Source organism: Cebidichthys violaceus, unplaced genomic scaffold, assembly GCF_023349555.1.
Source record: "Cebidichthys violaceus isolate CVI_PGR_0920_01 unplaced genomic scaffold, fCebVio1.0.p SCAF_31, whole genome shotgun sequence".
NCBI lineage: Eukaryota > Metazoa > Chordata > Actinopteri > Perciformes > Stichaeidae > Cebidichthys > Cebidichthys violaceus.
This window is the reverse complement of record NW_027176495.1, coordinates 37,501-56,901: the sequence shown is the minus strand read 5'-3', so window position 1 is coordinate 56,901 and position 19,401 is coordinate 37,501. Positions and strand designations below refer to the sequence as shown.

At 45.8% G+C, this 19,401-nt stretch overlaps 1 protein-coding gene across 2 annotated transcripts in view; it reads left to right on the top strand.

Moving 5' to 3' along the window:
* The window catches only part of LOC137882406 (protein eva-1 homolog C), a 63,643-nt gene that overhangs the window by 6,748 nt on the left and 37,494 nt on the right, over nucleotides 1-19,401 (top strand). For both annotated transcript variants that reach the window (XM_068724710.1, XM_068724709.1), the window contains exons 2-4: nucleotides 10,657-10,880; nucleotides 12,962-13,085; nucleotides 15,350-15,502. In XM_068724710.1, coding sequence (XP_068580811.1) covers nucleotides 10,657-10,880; nucleotides 12,962-13,085; nucleotides 15,350-15,502 — 501 coding nt within the window. The remainder of the gene's footprint in view (nucleotides 1-10,656; nucleotides 10,881-12,961; nucleotides 13,086-15,349; nucleotides 15,503-19,401) is intronic.

Genomic DNA, 19,401 nt, shown 5'->3' with positions numbered 1-19,401 from the left:
TATAATCTGAGTGAGAGTAGGTGTCACCTTTTCAAACAGCGTCTGTCTCCAACCTGGTTTTTTTTTTGTAAACTCAAAATGACCTACGTAGGCTGTGGATGAGTTCTAACTACCAGCTGAACTCGGCTGCGAGTCTTAATCGAGGCTCATAATCAACCCTTAATGTGATAATCAGTATTTAGCATAGATTTCTGCCGATCCCTAAAACCACCCAGATGTTCTAGTAATAACTGTTATCGGGGAGATAAGAGGGGTCTAATTCCTAAAGCGCTTTACTGCAGAGATGTATATGAAGACATCGCAGGTGTGTGTTTGCACTTGCCCTCCCTTGGTTGGGAGGGGGGGGGGGGGGGGGGGGGGGAGTAAGAAACCCCAAAGAAAACACCGTGAAACGCGTGAGGGAGGATTCTTCAGTGACACCCCGGCGCTGTTGCATGCAGCTGCAGTTTAGCGAGCGCTCCTCACATCTCTGTTTAGGCAACACCGTGCGGTTAATTAAGAATGCGGTCTCGTTTGTCCTATTTTGAGCGCAGACGGGTATTTTTCCAGAGCTTGTGTTCACGTCGGGAATCAGATAAGTGGTGATACCTGCTCCTGCAAGCACAGAAGAAGGGTCGCACCGCGCATTTAAAGGATGACACTGAGCTGTAAACAGAAACAAGTTGTGAGAAAGAGACTGGTGTGTGTGTGTGTGTGTGTGTGCGCGCACATGTCCTCCCCACTTATGTGCAGGCTGCTGAATTATGCTCTCAGCGAGCCCCATGACACACACACGCTGAAAACCAGCGCACACACCTTTTCTGCTCCTGCATCTCGGAGAATGTCAACCATGCTTTGATGCCCCTCCTCCCCCCCCTCTGTCTCCCCTCTGTCTCCCCTTTTTTTTTTTTCTGTGTTTCTCTCTGTTTCCTGGGAGCTGATTTATGTTTGGTTTAGGAGTCAACATGTCCGCCTTGATCCGGCTTCCTTTTCATCTTTTCTTCCTCCGTCCCTCAATCCTCTCTTCCATCTTCACCTCGTGCTTTGGTAGGAAAGGGAAAAGAACATTTTGAACACTATTCGTTTTTATGGTTTGATTAAACCCCCTAGAGGCAAAGAGAGAGAGAGAGAGAGAGAGAGAGAGACAGCATGGAGAGATGGAGAGGTAGAGCGCGAACAAGAGAGATGGAGAGGTAGAGAGGTGGGGCATAGAAGGGCCAGTCTGAACAAGGAGGCATTGTGTAGCCCCCCAACTGTGTCGGACTGACAGTCTGCATTACAGCACGGTACAGCAGCCCGCTCCCCAAAGCACTGCTAATCTGTTGCTTACTGGCCCCTCTGGCTATAGCTCAGGTAAGGGGGGGGGGGGACGGAGGAGAGATTTTCTCTTGTTCTTTCCATGTTTGAGCCCAAAAAAAAAAAGACATGGACCGCATTTGTTCCATTTGCAGCATAGCTTCAACCTAAAACATAAAGTCTTGTTGTAGCCGGAAGTTGAACATGTGTATGACAGGATAAAGTGTTAGATTTATCTTGAAACATCTAATGATGGCTGATGTCTCTGTCCTGTTTAATTACACTGTATCTACTTCCTGGTCCTGGGCTTTTGGCTGATTGGTTGGTGGAACCTCTGGTGCGATGTCATTGGTTGTTGTAAATATATATCGTCCGTTTGAATTGCGAACCGAGTAATTGTTTGGTGAGAGATTCGTCCTTCTTCACAGATGGGCTTTGAGAAAATGCTAATTTCATGCTAACATTGGTCACCGTGAAATGAACGTGCTGATGTTTAGTTCAGCATGTTAGCGTTTAACACAAAGCACAGCTGAAACTGATGCCGTTTGTTTTGCAGGTACTTGGTCATAAGCTAAAATATTGGATGGCTAAAAAGTCGGGATCACCAAAGTTATCGCAGTTCATCCTCTGGGGAACATGAACGTGTGTCTACCAAATGGATTGGCAATCCATCCAATAGTTAGTTAGTAAGGCTAACAAACCCATATCACGTTATTTAAACTTGAATAGGAGGGTTTTGGGTTTTTTGGTTGCCAGACTAGAGAGTAGTGACATCACACACCAGGCTCTGTGAGGGCAATAAGCGTATGATTTGAAAACAAACGATGTAGAGATTTATGAAAATAACCGTTGATTATAGTGCGGTCGTAGTACAGCAAAGGGTTTCATGTGCAGCGGCGGATGTTATGCAAATCAAGACTTTACATTCAACAGGCGAGAAGAGACCCCAAGTTACCTGGTCGCCCCAAAAACAAACTCTCTGTGAGACTCCTGAATGAATCGGGTTAGGTAAGCTTTCACATCCAGCCCGGTCCTTCCTGCAGATATACGTCTGGGTTTGTTGTAAGTGGAAGGGGATCTCTCCCCGCTAAGTCCCATTAGACATGCTGCAGACGGCTTTTCCCTCCCTCCGCTCCTTAGGAGTTGTTCTATTGCTTGTTTTCACAGTGCAGCTCCCCCGATAAGCTTGTTAATTCCCCCAAAAAGCTCGACCTCTGAGTGCCCACCCACTTCTACCTCTTTTTTTTTTTTTTCCCCTCAAAGGAAATACTTCTATATTCCCGCAGCACATGCTCGAAGCTCGATGGAGGAACGCTGCCTTCTGTTATTGCGTTAAAAGTCATTCCATTAAAAAGAATAGAGTCGTAAAGTGTCATTTTCTGCATCAATACTGTCAGCTGACCTGCGGTTGTGGAGCACTAAAGCTAGGAGTTAAATAATAACTCAATTATGAATCATAAGGTTAAAGATTCTTAATCATCATCATTCTCACATTTCAGCATTCTTTATCTTTATTTAAGTCAAAAGGTAGAAATTCGTCATTGCTTACAGAAACCTTAAAATGATTCAGCAGTGATGATGGATTCACTTTCAGGTTCTGGCTCCATTTTGGATGAATTCTGAAACTTTGGCGGAATATTTTGCTGCCAATGAAGCGTTCCAAATTTGCTCCCGTTTCAGTTTGCGCTCCTCACACTGACTTCTTCTCCTCCTTAGCGATGGCAGCTGACGCTCATGGCTATCAAAGAAGCTATTCTTTTAGATACTTATCGAAGATTTGTTCACTTGTGTTTTTAATGAGAGGGGGATTAGTTCTCCAGCAGAATCAGGTTCTTCTAGAGTCTTCTCCACTTCGGAATGTCTATAACTTCCTATAAATGGTTGAGCGAAAAAGGAGTGAAAGGAGATGACCTTTCCCGTCACAAGCTGTCTTCTCTTGAGCCTCAGGCTACCGCTGCCCCACCCAACAATCACTTAAGTCCAATCGGCCGCGGTGAGGACGACTGATGAAAGGTACATCTGTCGCTCACTTTGCGGCAGTAAAAGCTCAACACACTCATGCATCTGTCTGCTGTCTGCCAGACCGGTCGGTGATGAGGCGGCCTGGATGCCACCCAACTCTCCCAGGCCATAAAAGTGACCATTAAAATGACAGATTCCTCTTCCTCTGGCTCTCTTCGGCCATCTCCCCTGTGTCTTTCTTTCTGTCACACACTTTTATCTGTTTTGTCTGTGTGGGCGTCTGGACACGCATCCAAACATCAGGGAGGCTGTTCTCGAAAAAAAAACCTCTGTGCCCATCACTCTTTCGCCCCCTCTCACCCCCCCCCCACACACCCCATCGATGATGAGGAACGCACATGTTCACAGACTCGGGAGTAAAAACGTCCTCTCGCCTTGTGCCCTTTGACCCCCCTGGGGGGTCATGAGGAGAGGCACGTGCTAACAGAGGTCACGAGAGGGCTTGGCTGGGACCAGTGTTTAGTTTTTTTGGGGGACTCCCTAGGGTAGACTTAGATGGCCTCTATTCCAGCCGTGAGGCCATCTCTGAGCCCGGCAGATGTTTATCACCCCCCCCCTTGCAGACGTAAGCTGACGCTGACATCCTGAAATATCAACTGCTGCCTCTTTTTGCTTACATGACTAAGTTATCAGCCTATAAGCTTCTCTTGTGATTTCGTTTAAGCCAAACCGTTCTGTGTGGATCACTTTCTCTGCAACAACAAGCGAGAGGAGCAAGAGGAGCTGTGTTGTGTTCAAGTTCTCCTCCAGAGCGTACATTTCTCGTCCCGCCTGATACAAATTTAGCTTGTGACATCCCTCGAGTTCTCTCTATTCAATTCCCCCTTGTTTTGCCTTTTCTGGCAGATACAACTCCACCTTGTTGCAGTAAACAACTAAAGCAAACATAATATCATTCCCACATGACGTGCAGTTGTAGTTATCCAGCATTTATTATTGAAATGTGTTCATTTTTTTTGTATTTCAAAGTTTAGCAGGAGCAGTTTTGTGCTGCCCAGTATTCGTTGAACAACATTTAATGCAACGTAAAGTCAGATAATGAACATCGTCGCATTGAAAAGATCCTGGATTTATTCTGTGCATCAGTCTCAAAAATGGGGTTATCCATTTTCACCTGTATCTAATTCTGGTGCTGCTCACTGTAAAAGAAACGGCTGAACAAACCATGTAAATTCTATGCTATGAAAATGGAAGATTTTAGACCGACATGCAGCGCTCTCCAACGCCAGCGTCAAGATAACAAATGGTTTTGTCTGGTTTGGGCGTTCATGGTGGCCCGTGATTGGGTTTTCCCATTATTTTTCAACCATTTATCTATTTGTTATATTCATACGCAAGTAAATCTTCCAGGACGGAGCCCTTGCTGCCTCCTCTGCCTGGGAGACTGCTGCTGTCGGATCTGGTACGTCAGAGTGTCAGCAAATAAATATGCTGTGTTCAGGAAAAGCTGGGCTGAATGTGTGAGTTTGTTGATCATGTCCAGCAGGTTGAAGTTCGAGGGCCTCTGCATGCCTCTGTGGGTTTATGTGTATATGCATATGTGAGTGTGTGTGTTTGTGTGTGCGTGTAGATAAGCCATCGGGCAAGCACAGTGTTTGTGTTTGTGTCTCCGGTTTAATGGCTCCAGCTGCTCCGGGGCCTTTGTTTGTTGGGAGAGGAAGGGGGATATGTTAGCAACTCTGCCAGTTCAAATTAAGGAGTGTATTGATACACACCATACAGCAAGTCCATGTGGTGGTTTAACAAGAACGGATGAACATCTCCTGCCTCTAGACTCTTACACCGCGGTGTTTCAGCGGACCAAATCTAAAGTAGGTGTGTTCGTCGTGTCTGTCCCTGCTGACGCTCTGAACAGGGTGAGAATGAATGCAGAGCCGGGGGAGGATACTCTTCAGTGTGAAGTCAAAGAGCCAAAACCAGTGCTGGGTTAAATCCAGGGGACCGACCTCATGTCATTAAGCCCCCTCAGCTGACACCCCCCCCCCCCCCACACACACCCCAACAAAACCTGTGTGTACAGTGTGTGTGTGTGCTGTTCAATAAGTACCTCACTCACTTCGACAGCCATCACGTGCCACCCCATTATTAATGCTGTCAATACAATACAGCCCCCACTTCTCACACACACTTTTCCACTTGTACCACCACTGACTACATTCTCACGGTGTGTACAATGTGATATCAATGATAGATCATCAAATCTCCAGATCACAATAATCCATCAAATATTAGCTCTGAACCAAAAATGGCAAATTAATCTGAGACGGTTTCACTCGGCACTTTTTCAGCTGCAACGTGAAAGAACTTTAAAACGTGCAGTACTTGAGTTTAAATGGCAAATCCCGCTCTAACTCAAGTTTAACCGCTTTGGTTTGAGCAAAAATATCTCGGCGCTCTTTTTCTGCCCCGTTGCGCGATTAGCGAGAAAGTAGGCTAATCCAAAACATGACTATGGCAGCACGACTAATGTATTGTAAGCAGAGGAATGCAGTGCATTTTAGGAATGCATTTTTTTTTTTTTTTTTGGACCCAAATCTGAATGGCTTAGCAGCGAGCTACTGGCAGTCTTTACTGCGGCCGTTGATCGTCGTGTCCGTTGTCCGTGTGAACTTGTTGCTCCGTTTTCTTTTCACGTTTGAGGTCTCATTCCGTGTCGACACGCCTCGTAACCCTGTCTCCTTCAGCGGTCCTGTACTCAGCTCAGGTTCAGGTAAGAAGAGGTGAACGCAGAGTTTGGACCGCGTATGATTTAGAACCAGCGGTTGCTTTGTCTGAACTCCATGCCGCGCTCCAGGCCCTTCTGTGGTCTGAGGAGAAAAGTAATTACTACAGAGCCTAAAGCCACCGGCTCTGGCCTTTAGACCTCTGCTGCCACATCCTGTAAGCGGTGGCTTCACTTTTAAAGGATCCTTCAGCTTCTTTTTTTTTCTCCCGACCGGTACGCCGTCTTTCTCTTCTCTTGTCCAATTAAAACCACTTCCCCTCTCGCCGTCTTTTCACATTCTGAATCAACACTCGGTTATGTAGCGGGCGTCTCTTTGGATTCGGCGCGTCTTTATCTACCGCTTTCCTTCTCCGTCACTCCTCTTCTTTTCATAGTCCTCTTCATCTCCAGCGGCCTCCTCTAGAGTGTTGCCAGAGCGTCGTTGAGGGGAAACCTCCGCTCTTCCCAGTAATCACCACTTAAAGGGAATTCCTCCTCCAGCGAAGCAGGCCTGCAGTCCTGCATCTTTGAACATTTTGATGGTTTGATGGCTATAATTTGCCTAAAATAACACCAATAAAGTCATGAAGCTGTAAATGCTTAAATACCTAATGCACCAAGATGAAACACAACGCAGCCTTTTGATTTTGTAGCTTTCAAGAACGTCTTGGGTTCTTACTTTCTATGGAATGTGTTTTGAGAAGTTGCTACAGATCCATCTGTATTGTTCTACATACAGCACATGATGTATATAAAGCGGCTGCAGTAACTCTTATATCTCTGCCTGCTGATTATCTCTAAAATACAATTGAAACTGGAACCTTTGAGCCGCTAAGCTAGCATCTAATCTTCTACTATTCTGCAATATTAATCATCCTTGCCCAATGCAAGAGGCTTTCCAAAACATTACCTCACAAGCAACATAAAAGCCAGTTAAATGAGTAAGCAGTTGAATAATAAGCAGCATTAAGCCTGCGCTATTATAACACCTCGGTAATACATTGTTCACGCTCCAGCCAATAGGAGGAGGTGGCATCTTTCAAAAGCGGGGGGGGGGGGGGGGGAGCCCTGAGCACGAGTAACGAACTCCACCTGAGCCGCCTCTGGAGTCCCCCCCCCCCCCTTCTCCTCTCGCCTTTCTCTTCCTCCCTCCTGCCCTCGCTTCATGTTAGAAATACCCGTCGCTCTCATTTGGTAGCAGACACTGAACACCTCCGCTTAGTGGACCGTGAAGAACGTGACTAAGAGCTTCCTGTCTGACCTGAGAGGAGAGACAGGTGAGATTGCAGTTGGGGGGGAAAACACACGTTATATGGAAGTAATAAAGAAGCATATTTACCCACAATCTGCTGTACATTTACATCGGTATGTGACCTGCACCAGGTTGTGTCTAATCAGTGGATCCCAGGGAGGAAAGCCTTCTCCCGACAGGCCTCTCTCTCTGTGTCGTGTGTTGACACAACACAGCGGCCCGTCACTAATCTCCATCACACCTGACCTCTCCACCGGTGGGTCAGACTTTAGGCTCATCACATGACCGCAAATGAGGCGCTGACATTCAAGGGCCTCCCGTTCTAGCTTTACAATCGGCTGAAAGATTACGCCTACCGACAGGTTAAATCGCATCATATGACGAGATCCCATCTGCGCGTTGGATGATGGATCCAAAAAGCAGGTGCCCGTCGTCTGCGCCTGTGTTTATGACAAATCCCTATTCTGCTTGTGCAGAGATTAAATGGACCTCGCGCGCCTTTCAAGCGCTCCTGTTTGTACACGGAACAGTAATCGCCGCCGCAGCCTCCTGTCTTTTAATGACCGAATAAACAAAACGGCAGACATAATAGTGCGGCGCTTTTGTCGAGGGAAAGGGCAGAGAGCTAGTTAAGGAAGGAGTCTGGCCCCACATGAAAAGGAACAGGGAGGACGAGAGACGCCTGGGTGTTCCTCCTGCATTGTTCGGCCTTCTGCCTCTGAGGGACACCTGTCATTGGCTGGGCGGTATACACAGGTGCCTCAAAACCCCGCCTGATTTGTTGGCCTTGAAAGGAGTCTTCAGTCAACAGGTAGCATGAAGGGAACAATAGTCGTGATCCCGAAGAAGACAGAGAGAGAGAGAGAGAGAGAGCGAGAGAGAGAGAGAGAGAGAGAGAGAGTGGGAGGAGGGTGGGATGGCTGAAAAAGAGAAATGGATTCTTTAGAAAGCACCTGAGGGTTTGTGTGAGATAATCTGTTTGCTTTTACCCACAATCCCACTTTGTATGGCGGAGGAAGGCGTATGTGTGTGTGTGTGTGTGTGTGTTTTTGGTGATCCCTCTCTCCAAGAAACTCCTCCTCCAAGTGGCCTGCGCAAATTCAATCATCTACCTTCATCCCTCTCCGTTTCACCCTCTTCATAACCTCGGCCGTTTCCATGGTTACGCCGCTGTACCCGAGGCTCGGTGCGACTGGAGGACTGCGCAAACTCGTGGTCTCTCACGGCACGGGCGCTTTGCCAAGAACCAGCCTTAATAATGTGATACTGTTACCCCAGCGCACCACACACACACACACACACACACACACACACACACACCCTGGCCTCAAGAGCCAAGTGCCGCGGCTTGTTCCTACTTTGTTTGTGTTGACGTTTTCTATACGTGTGTGTGTGTGTGTGTGTGTGTGTGTGGTCTCACTGCCAGGGGGAATGCCAAGTTCCCTCTCACCCTGTGTGGAATGTGGCAGACCTGTGTGTGTAAGCCGGAGATCATTGTGGGAGGGGGGAGCAGCTAGCTAAGCCCACAAGACTGAAAGAAAGAATCACAATTTCAATAAGTGACGCCATGAGGGCAATTTATAACAGCCTTCAAATTCAGTTTACAGTGGGTCAAAGTCGAATAAAGAGGAAATCATTCAAATCCAAACACCATGTTCATTTACCAGATCTTATTTTCCAATTTCTATGATTTTAATGCAGGACGACCTAGTTTGGATCAAATAAACAAATACAGGTAATTCAAACTAATCCAGCTGTGATGTAAAGGAAGTCTAGATCGCATGCTGATCATTCTTAAAATAGGATTGCTTGTGCACCTGTTCTCCATTTTCCCCACCCAGCCACAGGTGGAAACCTGTTTCTGTGAGCAATGGTGGTTCAATACCCATCTCTATTTAGAGAGGCCGACCTTTCAAAGCCTGAGAATGTCTCTTGTTTCCTTTCCTTCTTTTTAACTGTGGCCATGGTGATAAGGGGACAATGTGTGTGTTTTGTGTCCGTCCACGTGTGTGTGTGTGTGTGTGTGTGTGTGTGTACGTGTGTGTTAGAGAACGCCTGTTATTTCCTCTTCCCGAACCCGAACACTAACCAAATACAGATAATTGAATCACAGTGTGTCCACTTAGCAAGAGTGTGTGTGTGTGTGTGTGTGTGTGTGTGTGTGTGTGTGTGTGTGTGTGTGTGTTTACTTCTCTGTAAATGTGTTTGCAGAGCACTTAGAGGGAAGCTTGAGCTCACTTTGGAAGTGGTTTTCAGTTGATAAAATACTGAATTGCCTCGGTATGAATGGATGAATTTGGAAACAGAGACATTTGAGACTTAAAGAGAAGTGTTTGTTTCTCCTCTGCTGCAGCCAGCAGACAAATGTTCCTGATAAGTTCAGAAAGACATTATGGGATGGCCGGTGGATCGGCTCGCTCCTTTTTATCTGTGATGTCCTTCTCAACGTCTGGAATGTCAACGGCGGCTTTTTGTGATGGGCTCAGTTCTCCCGAGTGACTGACAGCTCTCAGAGACTCTCAGCAGGAAAAGCAGAATCAGCCGAGAGACTTCAGTGTTTTAAAAGAATGAGAGCTTTTATGTGATTTGAAGCAGCCCCCGAGGTTAAATGAAAGTTCACGCGGTGCTTGTTCCTTTAAATGGTTTGTATAATGCTTCTATTGACAGGCTTAATGCCAGCTGGTTGTGTGGTACAAGTGAATATAGTTAATGGCAACGTACGAATATAAATTCCATGATGTCTGGGTAGGTGTGTCTGAGGCTTTAGGTCGCGTTCTGCAGAGCTACGCTCTCAGAACTCCGCTGCAAATCTGTGGAAAAAGCCCATTGAGGAGGAATGTGTGCGCCGTGTCCCGGTAGGAGAAGGTGTAATAATGTCAGGCTTTAAAAAAAAAAAAAATCATCCTTGTCAGGTATTTTTTAATATCAACCAGATAAGTGTGTGTTCCACAGCCGTGACCGGAGGGCTGACGCTAACAGCGCTATAAGCTTCAGCTTTACCCTCTCTCTGTGTGTGTGTTATTGTGGTATTCTAGGCCTGGAGGTTCTGCATGTAAGCAGTGATCTGTCAGGGCTTGCTGATATGCAGCTCCGGCAAAATGTCCGTGGAAATGCTTACATTTTGAACAAATAAGATCTCAAGAGACCGTAGCATGCTGCCAGCCCTCTCTGCATATGATGGTGGAATGAAATGAGGGATTAAATGGTAATTTAGCTCGGGCAACGCAGTTAAGTAACCATGATAAGTAAGCATTTTCCTCCTTATTGGTTCCAGTTTATTGAAATAAAATCATGCAGCTTAAGGATGAACATATAATGCAAGATGTGCCAGACATTGTCAACGTTTTGTGCATGACGTGATCGTCCGAAGTAACAGCCGTTTTGTCATTTTGCTGCCTCGTAGGCTACCTGTCCAAAGTGTTGAGGAACTACACCGAGCAGGCCTGTGACGGAGACTTCCTGTCTGTTCGCTGCCCGCCCCGCACCACCATCACCATCCAATCAGCTTTCTATGGAAGGAGAGGCGCCTCTGACCGCCTACAGTGCCCTCAGACCTACCAGGCCCTCCTAAGTTCTTACAACTCCCAGGAGGATGACCGATATTGTTCTGTGTCCACCGCACTACAGGTTAGTCACTGAGCTCACACCTGATAGTGTCTTGTGTCAGAAAAGGAACATTTTGTCATCAATTCTGGTTACTTTTCTTCTTTTTTTGAATAAGTTGTACCCAAAGTTAATAAGCCTCTGTAGAGAAATGTTAAAAGTTGTCCCCGGTGTCTCCCATGTGTCCCAGACCTGGATCTTTCTCTCTCTGTTTTTGGCTTTCGTCCCTCAGTTAGTCCACTCTTCTCACACACACACACACACACACACACACACACACACACACACACACACACACACACACACACACACACACACACACACACTCAAATCACTTGTGGTCTGCAGATCCTCCTGGGAGGAAGTGTCCTGTAAAATCCTAAAATTGGCCTCGGGTTATAGTTTGGAGGACCACACTGATTATGTAATGCTTTGTGAGGATGTTTTCCGGCAAATTACCCTCTCTAAAGAGGAAGCATGCTTGTTCCCGTGACACAAAGAGATTTCATGGGGTCTCTGCCTCAGCATCCTCTCCTAAATTGGGATGCGGCTGGACTAGAACCCTCCCTTTGCAGCACCAACACAAACACACACACAAACACATCCTGTTCAGCATTCACTGGGTCCTTTGGGTTATTCTTGGTGCCCCTGCCTTCTAGCGTCGAACACCCTCCGTTTCCATAATAGACAGGACAGCCATGAATGCACAGACACAGAGAGCGTATTGTGCTGAAGTGAGAGAATGACTGACTGCTGCACCACCCACATTAGTACGACCCAAGAAGAAGAAGAATGCCATCGTACGACCCGCTCGTCACCCCCGGTGTGTTGGTATTACATGCATGTCTCCAAATCAAAACGCTTGCTTCAAGGGTATCCCAATCTAGTGATTATTTTCATTCTTTTAATTCTTTATTTAATCTATGAAACGGCCATAAAAATGTGGTCACATACAATACATGTGACTCTGGCTGTTTGTATTGCTCTCAGTGCACTTCCACAGAAATAGATCAAACTGTTCACAAGTATGTGAAAATAGGTGTCTATATAAATATATAAATATGCATAAAAATCACCTATGACCTACAGAGTAATACAAAATGAAATGTCTGTATAAAAGTCAAGTGTTAAATACAAATAGTGCAATGAAATAAATACTGAATACATACGTGTATACAGTACACGGACTGAATGTGTATACTGTATTTACAGTGACCGTTAGTACATATTGAAAACTGTAAAGTGATAATCTATAATGGGAGCAGTGGATGTTTAAATAGTTAGACAACACACCATGAAGACTTACTATTAATAGTTCCCAGAGGTGACGTTTTCAGAATGAACAGTTAAAAAAACAAAGGTATTTGATGAACGATGATGTCAAACAGATAGATTTGAGAAGCTGTGAATTGCAAGTATTCATCATTTTAGCTTGATAGAAGACTTTAATGATCAATTGATTGTAAAAAAAAAAAAAAAAGTAGTTGCATTTTTACCGGCAATCAAGTAATTAGTTAATTGGCTAATTATTTCACTAATACAAGTAATCCTCGAATAGAAGCATTCAGCATGGTGGTACTTTTAATTGATTTTTCCATCACACTACAAACATTTAATGATGATTTGGAGAACTGGCTTTAATCTATATTTTCTATTTCTGTCAAATTATCCCTTGAAAAGGACCTGCATATGTATGAAAACCCTCGTTTCTCCCTCTGCATTCCATGACCTATTGTAGTAAATGCTTCTCCTTCATGTTAAATCGGGGGGTGGGGTGGGGGGGGCTCTGAACAGAATCCATTGAGTCATTCCTCCAGCGAGTGGGATTTCACTATCGGAGAGAGGCTATTGTGTTGGAATGTGCTCACCTGGGTTACAGCTGGCTAACGGTGATGAAACTAGAGAAGCACCAGGATGCCAGGAAACGAGCGCCGTGGAGCTTTCTCTTTCCCGGCTCCTCTCCTCCGTATTCCCATGGCTATACGCAGCTTGTTTGAAGTGGTTTTAGGTTTGCCTCGCCATCGTTGCCTTTTTGTTCTCCCACTAAACCTCTCTTTGGTCCCGTCCCCCCCCACCCTGCTCTCTGTCACTCTGTCCTTCTTTAGAAAATGCTGGACGAGTGCCAGGACAGAAGGAGCTGTCAAGTCCTTGTCAACAGCCGCGTGTTCGGGACGGACCAGTGTCCTGACAGCAGTAAATACCTCATTGTCTGGTACAAATGCAGACCTAGTAAGTCCCTCACCGCCTCGTATCTTGACAGCGACACACATTTCTGTCTCTCTCTATGTGGGACAGGTTGTTGGTTTTTTTTTTCTTCTCTTTTCTCACACACCTCCACAATCAATCAGAAACACACCAGGGGCCAATGACCATGATGTGAATGGCTGATTTCCACTGAAATCGGTCATTCCCATGTAATCTATATGTGCTTTAGGTGCATCCATATCTATAGCTGAACTTTGAAATGTACAAAAACAGTGTGCAGATTTTTATCAGGTGCCGCTGTATCCTCCGTGTACAGCGGCGATGAGAGACATGGGAATTGGACAGAGCAGCATAAGAAAGTCACAATAATAGTCAGGTCTGAATAGTCTGCTTTTAAACCAATTTCGTACCAAAAAACATATATTTATCCTGTGCATGTTTTTTCCTCATTTGAATATTGCACTTCTCTATATTATGGTAATTGTAGAATAAAGTTGGCTTTATTCTAGATTTTTCTTATTATCAATAAATCCCACTCAAAGACCAAAACCAACAGTCTGTCTCCCAATACGTGTTCGACTATCCTTCCCTGTCTGTAGTACTCTAGCTCTAAACCTATTGGTTCCTACTCAAGATGTAAAGATTTCAAAAGTTTAAAAAAAAGAAGTAATTTCCCGAAATAGCTGGGTACTGTAGTTTTTGGCAAATCACTCAAACTTGTGTAAAAAAGTGTTTTTGTTAGGGACTATTTTCAGCCGTGGATTAATACACGTTTGGTGCACCAGTGAGTCAAAACCTCACAACTGACCGATTTCTCCAATCCGTCGCGTCACAGTATCTATGTGAGCCTTTCCTCCTGCTGCCACCTTTCGCTGCTTCATTTAAAAGAAGAAGAAGAAAAAAGCACCTCTTTGCATGCCTCTCCCTTTATCCCTCTCCCCATGAGCCAGGAAGCTAAGAGTATCACTCCAGAGGGGAGCCACAACAGTGCAGTAATCCCACCCAGATTCTGGTCTCCATTCACGGCTCAGTGCTGCGCTGAGCCGAGCCGCACTGAGCTGTGCAGCAGTTCACACTAGAGTGACCAGAAGTGGGCATTAATCCACTGATCCCCCTGCCCTCCCCACTTTTTTTCCCTTTTCCCCCCCTGGGGCCAATCAACAGATCTTTGTTCACCGTCACTTAACCGATGACTTGTCAGGGGAAGAGAGAACGGCTGCACGGGGTGTTAGTGAGGTGCAGCGGACAGGTATCACTGCCTCTGAAAGGAGAGGTGGATGGAGGATAGAGGAAGTGAAGGAGAAAGGCAGGGATAGAGAGCAAACAAGAGTGATTCCGTCACCAAGCGATACAACAAACTACATCCTGCCCCCCCCCCCCTCTTTTCTCTTGCTCTGTCTTCGTTCTGCATTCCTGTTCCACTCCCCACATGGACGTAGAAGCGGCTGCTTGTTGTGTTTTTATTTGCCGGCCAGCAGAGCTGCTCTGTCTGTCACAGGTCACTGTGGCTGGATGTGTGTGAGGAATGCCTCTGCATGGCTCTACATGTCCACTGAGCAACTCTTGCCTCTGTCTCTGCCTGTTTACGCCGAATGAAGCCTTTTGTCAGTCGTCTGCTTTCAGTGCTTATTAAACGTGAACGGATAACGTAACGTCTTGTCGGCGAGGCAAGACATGAAGTCGACTGAATGATTGGGTACCAGCTCAAATATTTTGTTTATTATAGAGTTTTCGGGATCAAATCACATTGGAAAGCAACTATTTTAGCCATAGATGGATTATTCTGAAATTCAGAATTGCTTTATTTATTACATTTTCTTCTTTTCTTGCAGTTATTCCAGATCTATGTGCCTCAAATCAAACTCTATATCATTTCAATCAGGAGAGACAAGTCGGATAAAGAAAAGATATTTGTTTATTATCAACAGATATGTGATGATAAAGTCTTGACAGAGTGTCTTGGACTCTACAGGGAGATTTGTAATCTAGGGGCGTCTGCCCTGAGCAGCAGCAAGATAACCCCCCCCCCCCCCCCCGTGGTATCCAGACACTGGTGGTGGTGGTGGCTGATGATGAGGCTGATGAAGCTGATGAATCTGCGAAGATTGGGCGGAGGTGGGGAGGTGGAGCGGCAGCACAAACGTACATGAGAGTACAGTCTTCCTGACTGAACGTACGCTAGACCTTCATGCGTTCCTTTGCTTGTTTGTTTAAGAATCTGGTCTTTTGGTTTTATTTTTTTTTCATTATTTGTAACACACATGTCTACTCTGTCCTTCTATCACCAGACGAGTATAAGAGTAAGGTGGTCTGTGAGGAGGAGAGGATGAGGCTGAGCTGCAAACGGGGTATGCAGATCGCCGTTTACTCCGCCATGTTTGGCCGAACTCAACAGGGCACCCTGGAGTGTCCCCTGCACCACAGGAGGGCCCCGTCAGTAGGTGAGGCACCTTCTCACGCTCCCATTGAGGGTAGCTAGAGAGGAGATTTATGCTAACTGACAACAATGAATGTGGTCAACATATCTTTAAAATGTGTGTTAGCATTATCGATATCCCACTGATTCTAAACTGCATGAATACTACTAACTGTGAACCTCATACTTCTGCTTTCACGTATAAGTAAAACTGATTCAAGTTTACCGTATCGCCTGGGCGTTTGTGATGCTACAGTGACTTCCTGTTCACATACACGATTGCTTTTGTTTTCAGGCTGCCGGCTAAATGGCCGTGTGTGTGTGTGTGTGTGTGTGTGTGTGTGTGTGTGACACATTCTCAGCCAGCTATTGGATATCAATGCAGTCTTTATAAAATAACTAAATAGCTAACTGTTAGCGTACTGACAGGTTCTTTCAGCAACACCCTTAAACCACAACACATTGATTGACAGACACGTGTTGAATTCAGACCTTGTTTATGTTGTTCTATTGGGTTAATAGTCAGTGGGACAGAACATGATAAACGTCAATGTAAGCGCTAAAAACAAGTAAAATATTACTATTTTAATTATGGTGAAAACCAGGACAGTTTGGTAGTGATTGGTGAGAACATTTTACTGATATTTGTCAGTAACTCGATTAGTAAATCACTAGTTTGATAGCAGTAATAGCTAATAGTTTGCTAGTTGGCTAGCTATAAGCAAACTTACTAACTACTAGCTAAAGGACTTAGTATGGTCTTATCAAACAAACGTACAACAGACATTCCTCTCAGGTCCCATGCTGCTGTTTTGATCATATGATCATCAGCACTGTTGACATTATTAGCATTTGCTCCGTTCCCTAGAATCAGTCTTGGGGTCAGTGTGAGGTCAGGAGAGGAATTGGATTTCTTACATGAAGACACAAGCTGGGGATGCAAATCGAGTCCGTTTGCCTTTGCATGATGTTAAAATGAGTCTCCTTGTCATGCTAACGTTCTCATACATATTCATGATTTTCGGGGAGAGGAGCTTCAGGTCACTCTGGGCTTTGATTTGTTTCTTTTTGCCTGAGCAAATTATACCGGGAGTCATTATGCATCCATCTGACGGAAAGACGTTTTTTTTTATTGATGATTTTTTTGCGCGTCAGGACTCGAGCGCCTCAGAGCCACAAAGAGAACTACAAACGCTGCCAGGCTCATAACTCTCGTTAAATCTCTCCATTAATTTCCTTTGACTTGGGTGATATTGCCTAGAGATGCTATTGTGGTTTGATATGATTTTATAATTTCCCTCACAGCTTCAGCTGCCTCAGAGGCTCTTCGGGGAACACTGGCCTGCCGCACCCATCCTCACTGTCAGCCACTGCGATTACTCAAATAATCTCACTTTTAGAAACATATCACTACTTAACAAGTACTCATCTTGTTATTAAGAAAGCATGCTGGGATATGTAGAATCTCCACTCGAGCTCGGGTATATAGACGCAGACAAACACGCGCACACACACACACACACACACACACACACACACACACACACACACACACACACACACATTGCCAGGGGAATTGGGTTGGAATGTAGATCAGGTGTCTCCGTCATCTAAAGCGCAGAGTTTGGCCCGTAGAAAAGGGACAGTATTGAGTTCCCTCCAAGTATGTGTGTGTGTGTGTGTGTGTGTGTGTGTGTGTGTGTGTGTGCGTGTGTGTGTGTGTGTGTGTATACACATGTGTGAGTGCATGGGATATCCAGATGTACCCTCAGCCTTGTTTAGGGGAATGTTAATGACTCTAAGCTTGGATCCATGACAAGTATTAGTACGACCATAGCTACTGTGGTGGTCCTGGCCTCTTTACTGGGCAGCTCATTTATTTCCGCCTTAACTAGCTCTGCCTTTTGTTTGGTTAATGTATAGAAGGAAATGTACACTGATGTCTGCGCTTGTAAATAAGTAGCCGGAGCAGGTGGGAGTTCACTGTGTGCTAAAAACAGCTTGTATAAAGTGGTGTGGGAAGGCAAAATGTCATTTGTCGTGATTCACAATTCAACAATGCGCTACAGACGTGCCCTGAAGAGTGTGTGTGTGTGTGTGTGTGTCAGTCACAAAGGTGACAGGAAGGGGTCGAAAGGCTGACACAGGCGTCAGCCACCGGGTAATCAGAGACGGATATAAAGAATGGCATTGTGTGCGTCTCTGTGTGTGTTATTGTCTACTTTATGAGCATTGAGGTCTGCTTTGAAGCAGCCTCCACCACTCCTTCGCATGCAGGTGGACCAGGAATGTCGAGGTCGGTGAGACGAGGCTGGCCTGAGATCTGGTTTCAGACTCTGGATTAAATACAGTAGCCGAGTTCTCCCGGCGTCGATGGAAAATGGACTCTGCTGTTACAGTTGTCCAGAAGCCGGATTAGAGCAAAGGATAAGTTGTGTTTTACCGTCACATCTTGCTAACCTTGTGCGCGTCTACATGGACGCACACAAACGCCTTGTTGACCCTAGTCACACATTCTACAGCGTGTTTTTTCTACATCTCTATCACACACACACACACACACACACACACACACACACAGGCGTAGACACACACTCCAACCGCCCACTGCCACCTCCTCAGGCTGTTCCAGACAGTCTAGAGGTGCCGTTGTGGGATTTCCCGTCAGCTCCGTCTTTGATGTGGCTCCCATGTCACCAGGAGCAGGAAGTGAGAGGGTGTCTTGAGTGACAGCTCAAGACACAAGCAGTTGATTATTTGAAATTGCTTTTATCCCCTCTGTTTGCCCTCCCATTCGAGGTTGCTGTGGTGCCTCGCGCGCGCGCGTGTGTTTTGTTTGCTGTGCGTGTCTGTATCATTTTGGGCTTGGCAGTCGCATTAATGCTCGAGTTTGTTTTGAATCAAAATTTAGATTTCGTGTCTCTTTTAAATGTGAGTTTGAATGTGCCAACAAGGTGGGTTATAGTAATCTTGGAAAAACCACAGCGCGTTGGCAGCCTCACTGCTGCCTGCGTTGTGAGGTCATCAGCTGAACTCACACAGCTGGCTGCACCTGCCCAGGTGCGCTATGCATAGATTCATAGTCAGATAGACACTACAGTGGGCAGCAGCAGGAAATTGTTGCAGGTTTCATCCTTAGACTGAGGTTGCAGTTCAACACCAGCCACCTGTCACGTGGAGGTAGATTTTTCTTTGCTGGCGACGTTGTCTGAAAAGCAAGCCTCTTCTGGATATGCAAATCCATATTTAGCTTGTGAATTCTGCTGTATATTTACCACCATAGAGGTCCGTAGAGAGCGGCTATCTGGTTGCTTCTTGAGTCCAAAGCCCTGGAAAACAAAATGTGATTGACAAGTGGCTACGCGGGCCTGTGTGCACAAAAAGTAAGACCTCTTTGATCTCGTCTCTTCCTTGGTTTTAGGGTGGGGTGGGAGTGGTGGAGTTGGACAGGTCTCGGCGGCGATGGAGAATCCTCAAAGCAAAGGGGCCTGCTTCAGCCCTCCTCTCTCATCTGCCCCATTACCATCACACACACCTCTTGACATCTAAATAGCCCCCCATGCTTGGCATGCAGGGTCCTCAGTCTTTTTTACTTTTTTTTTGAAGGCCATTGCGCTTTCACTTGTGAGTACATGCTCCAGACCAGGCCCACAGCAAGATGTTCAGAACTGCGAGCGGCTTCGGACTGACCGGCGTCTCATATCATCACGGCAGCTTTTAAAAGCCGAGCACAGCTGCAGGTCAAATTTAACGTTTCGCTTTTAGAACTCTGTTCCAGTTGTTAGGGTGCGAGCTGCTTCTCAGTAACTCTATCTGCGTTTCTGTCTGACTTTGATGCATGCAGAGCAGATATGAAGCAGGATGTCGGTGTTGTTTTGGACTAGATTAGATAAAGTACAGTTCTGTGTGTTTAAACCTGTAGTA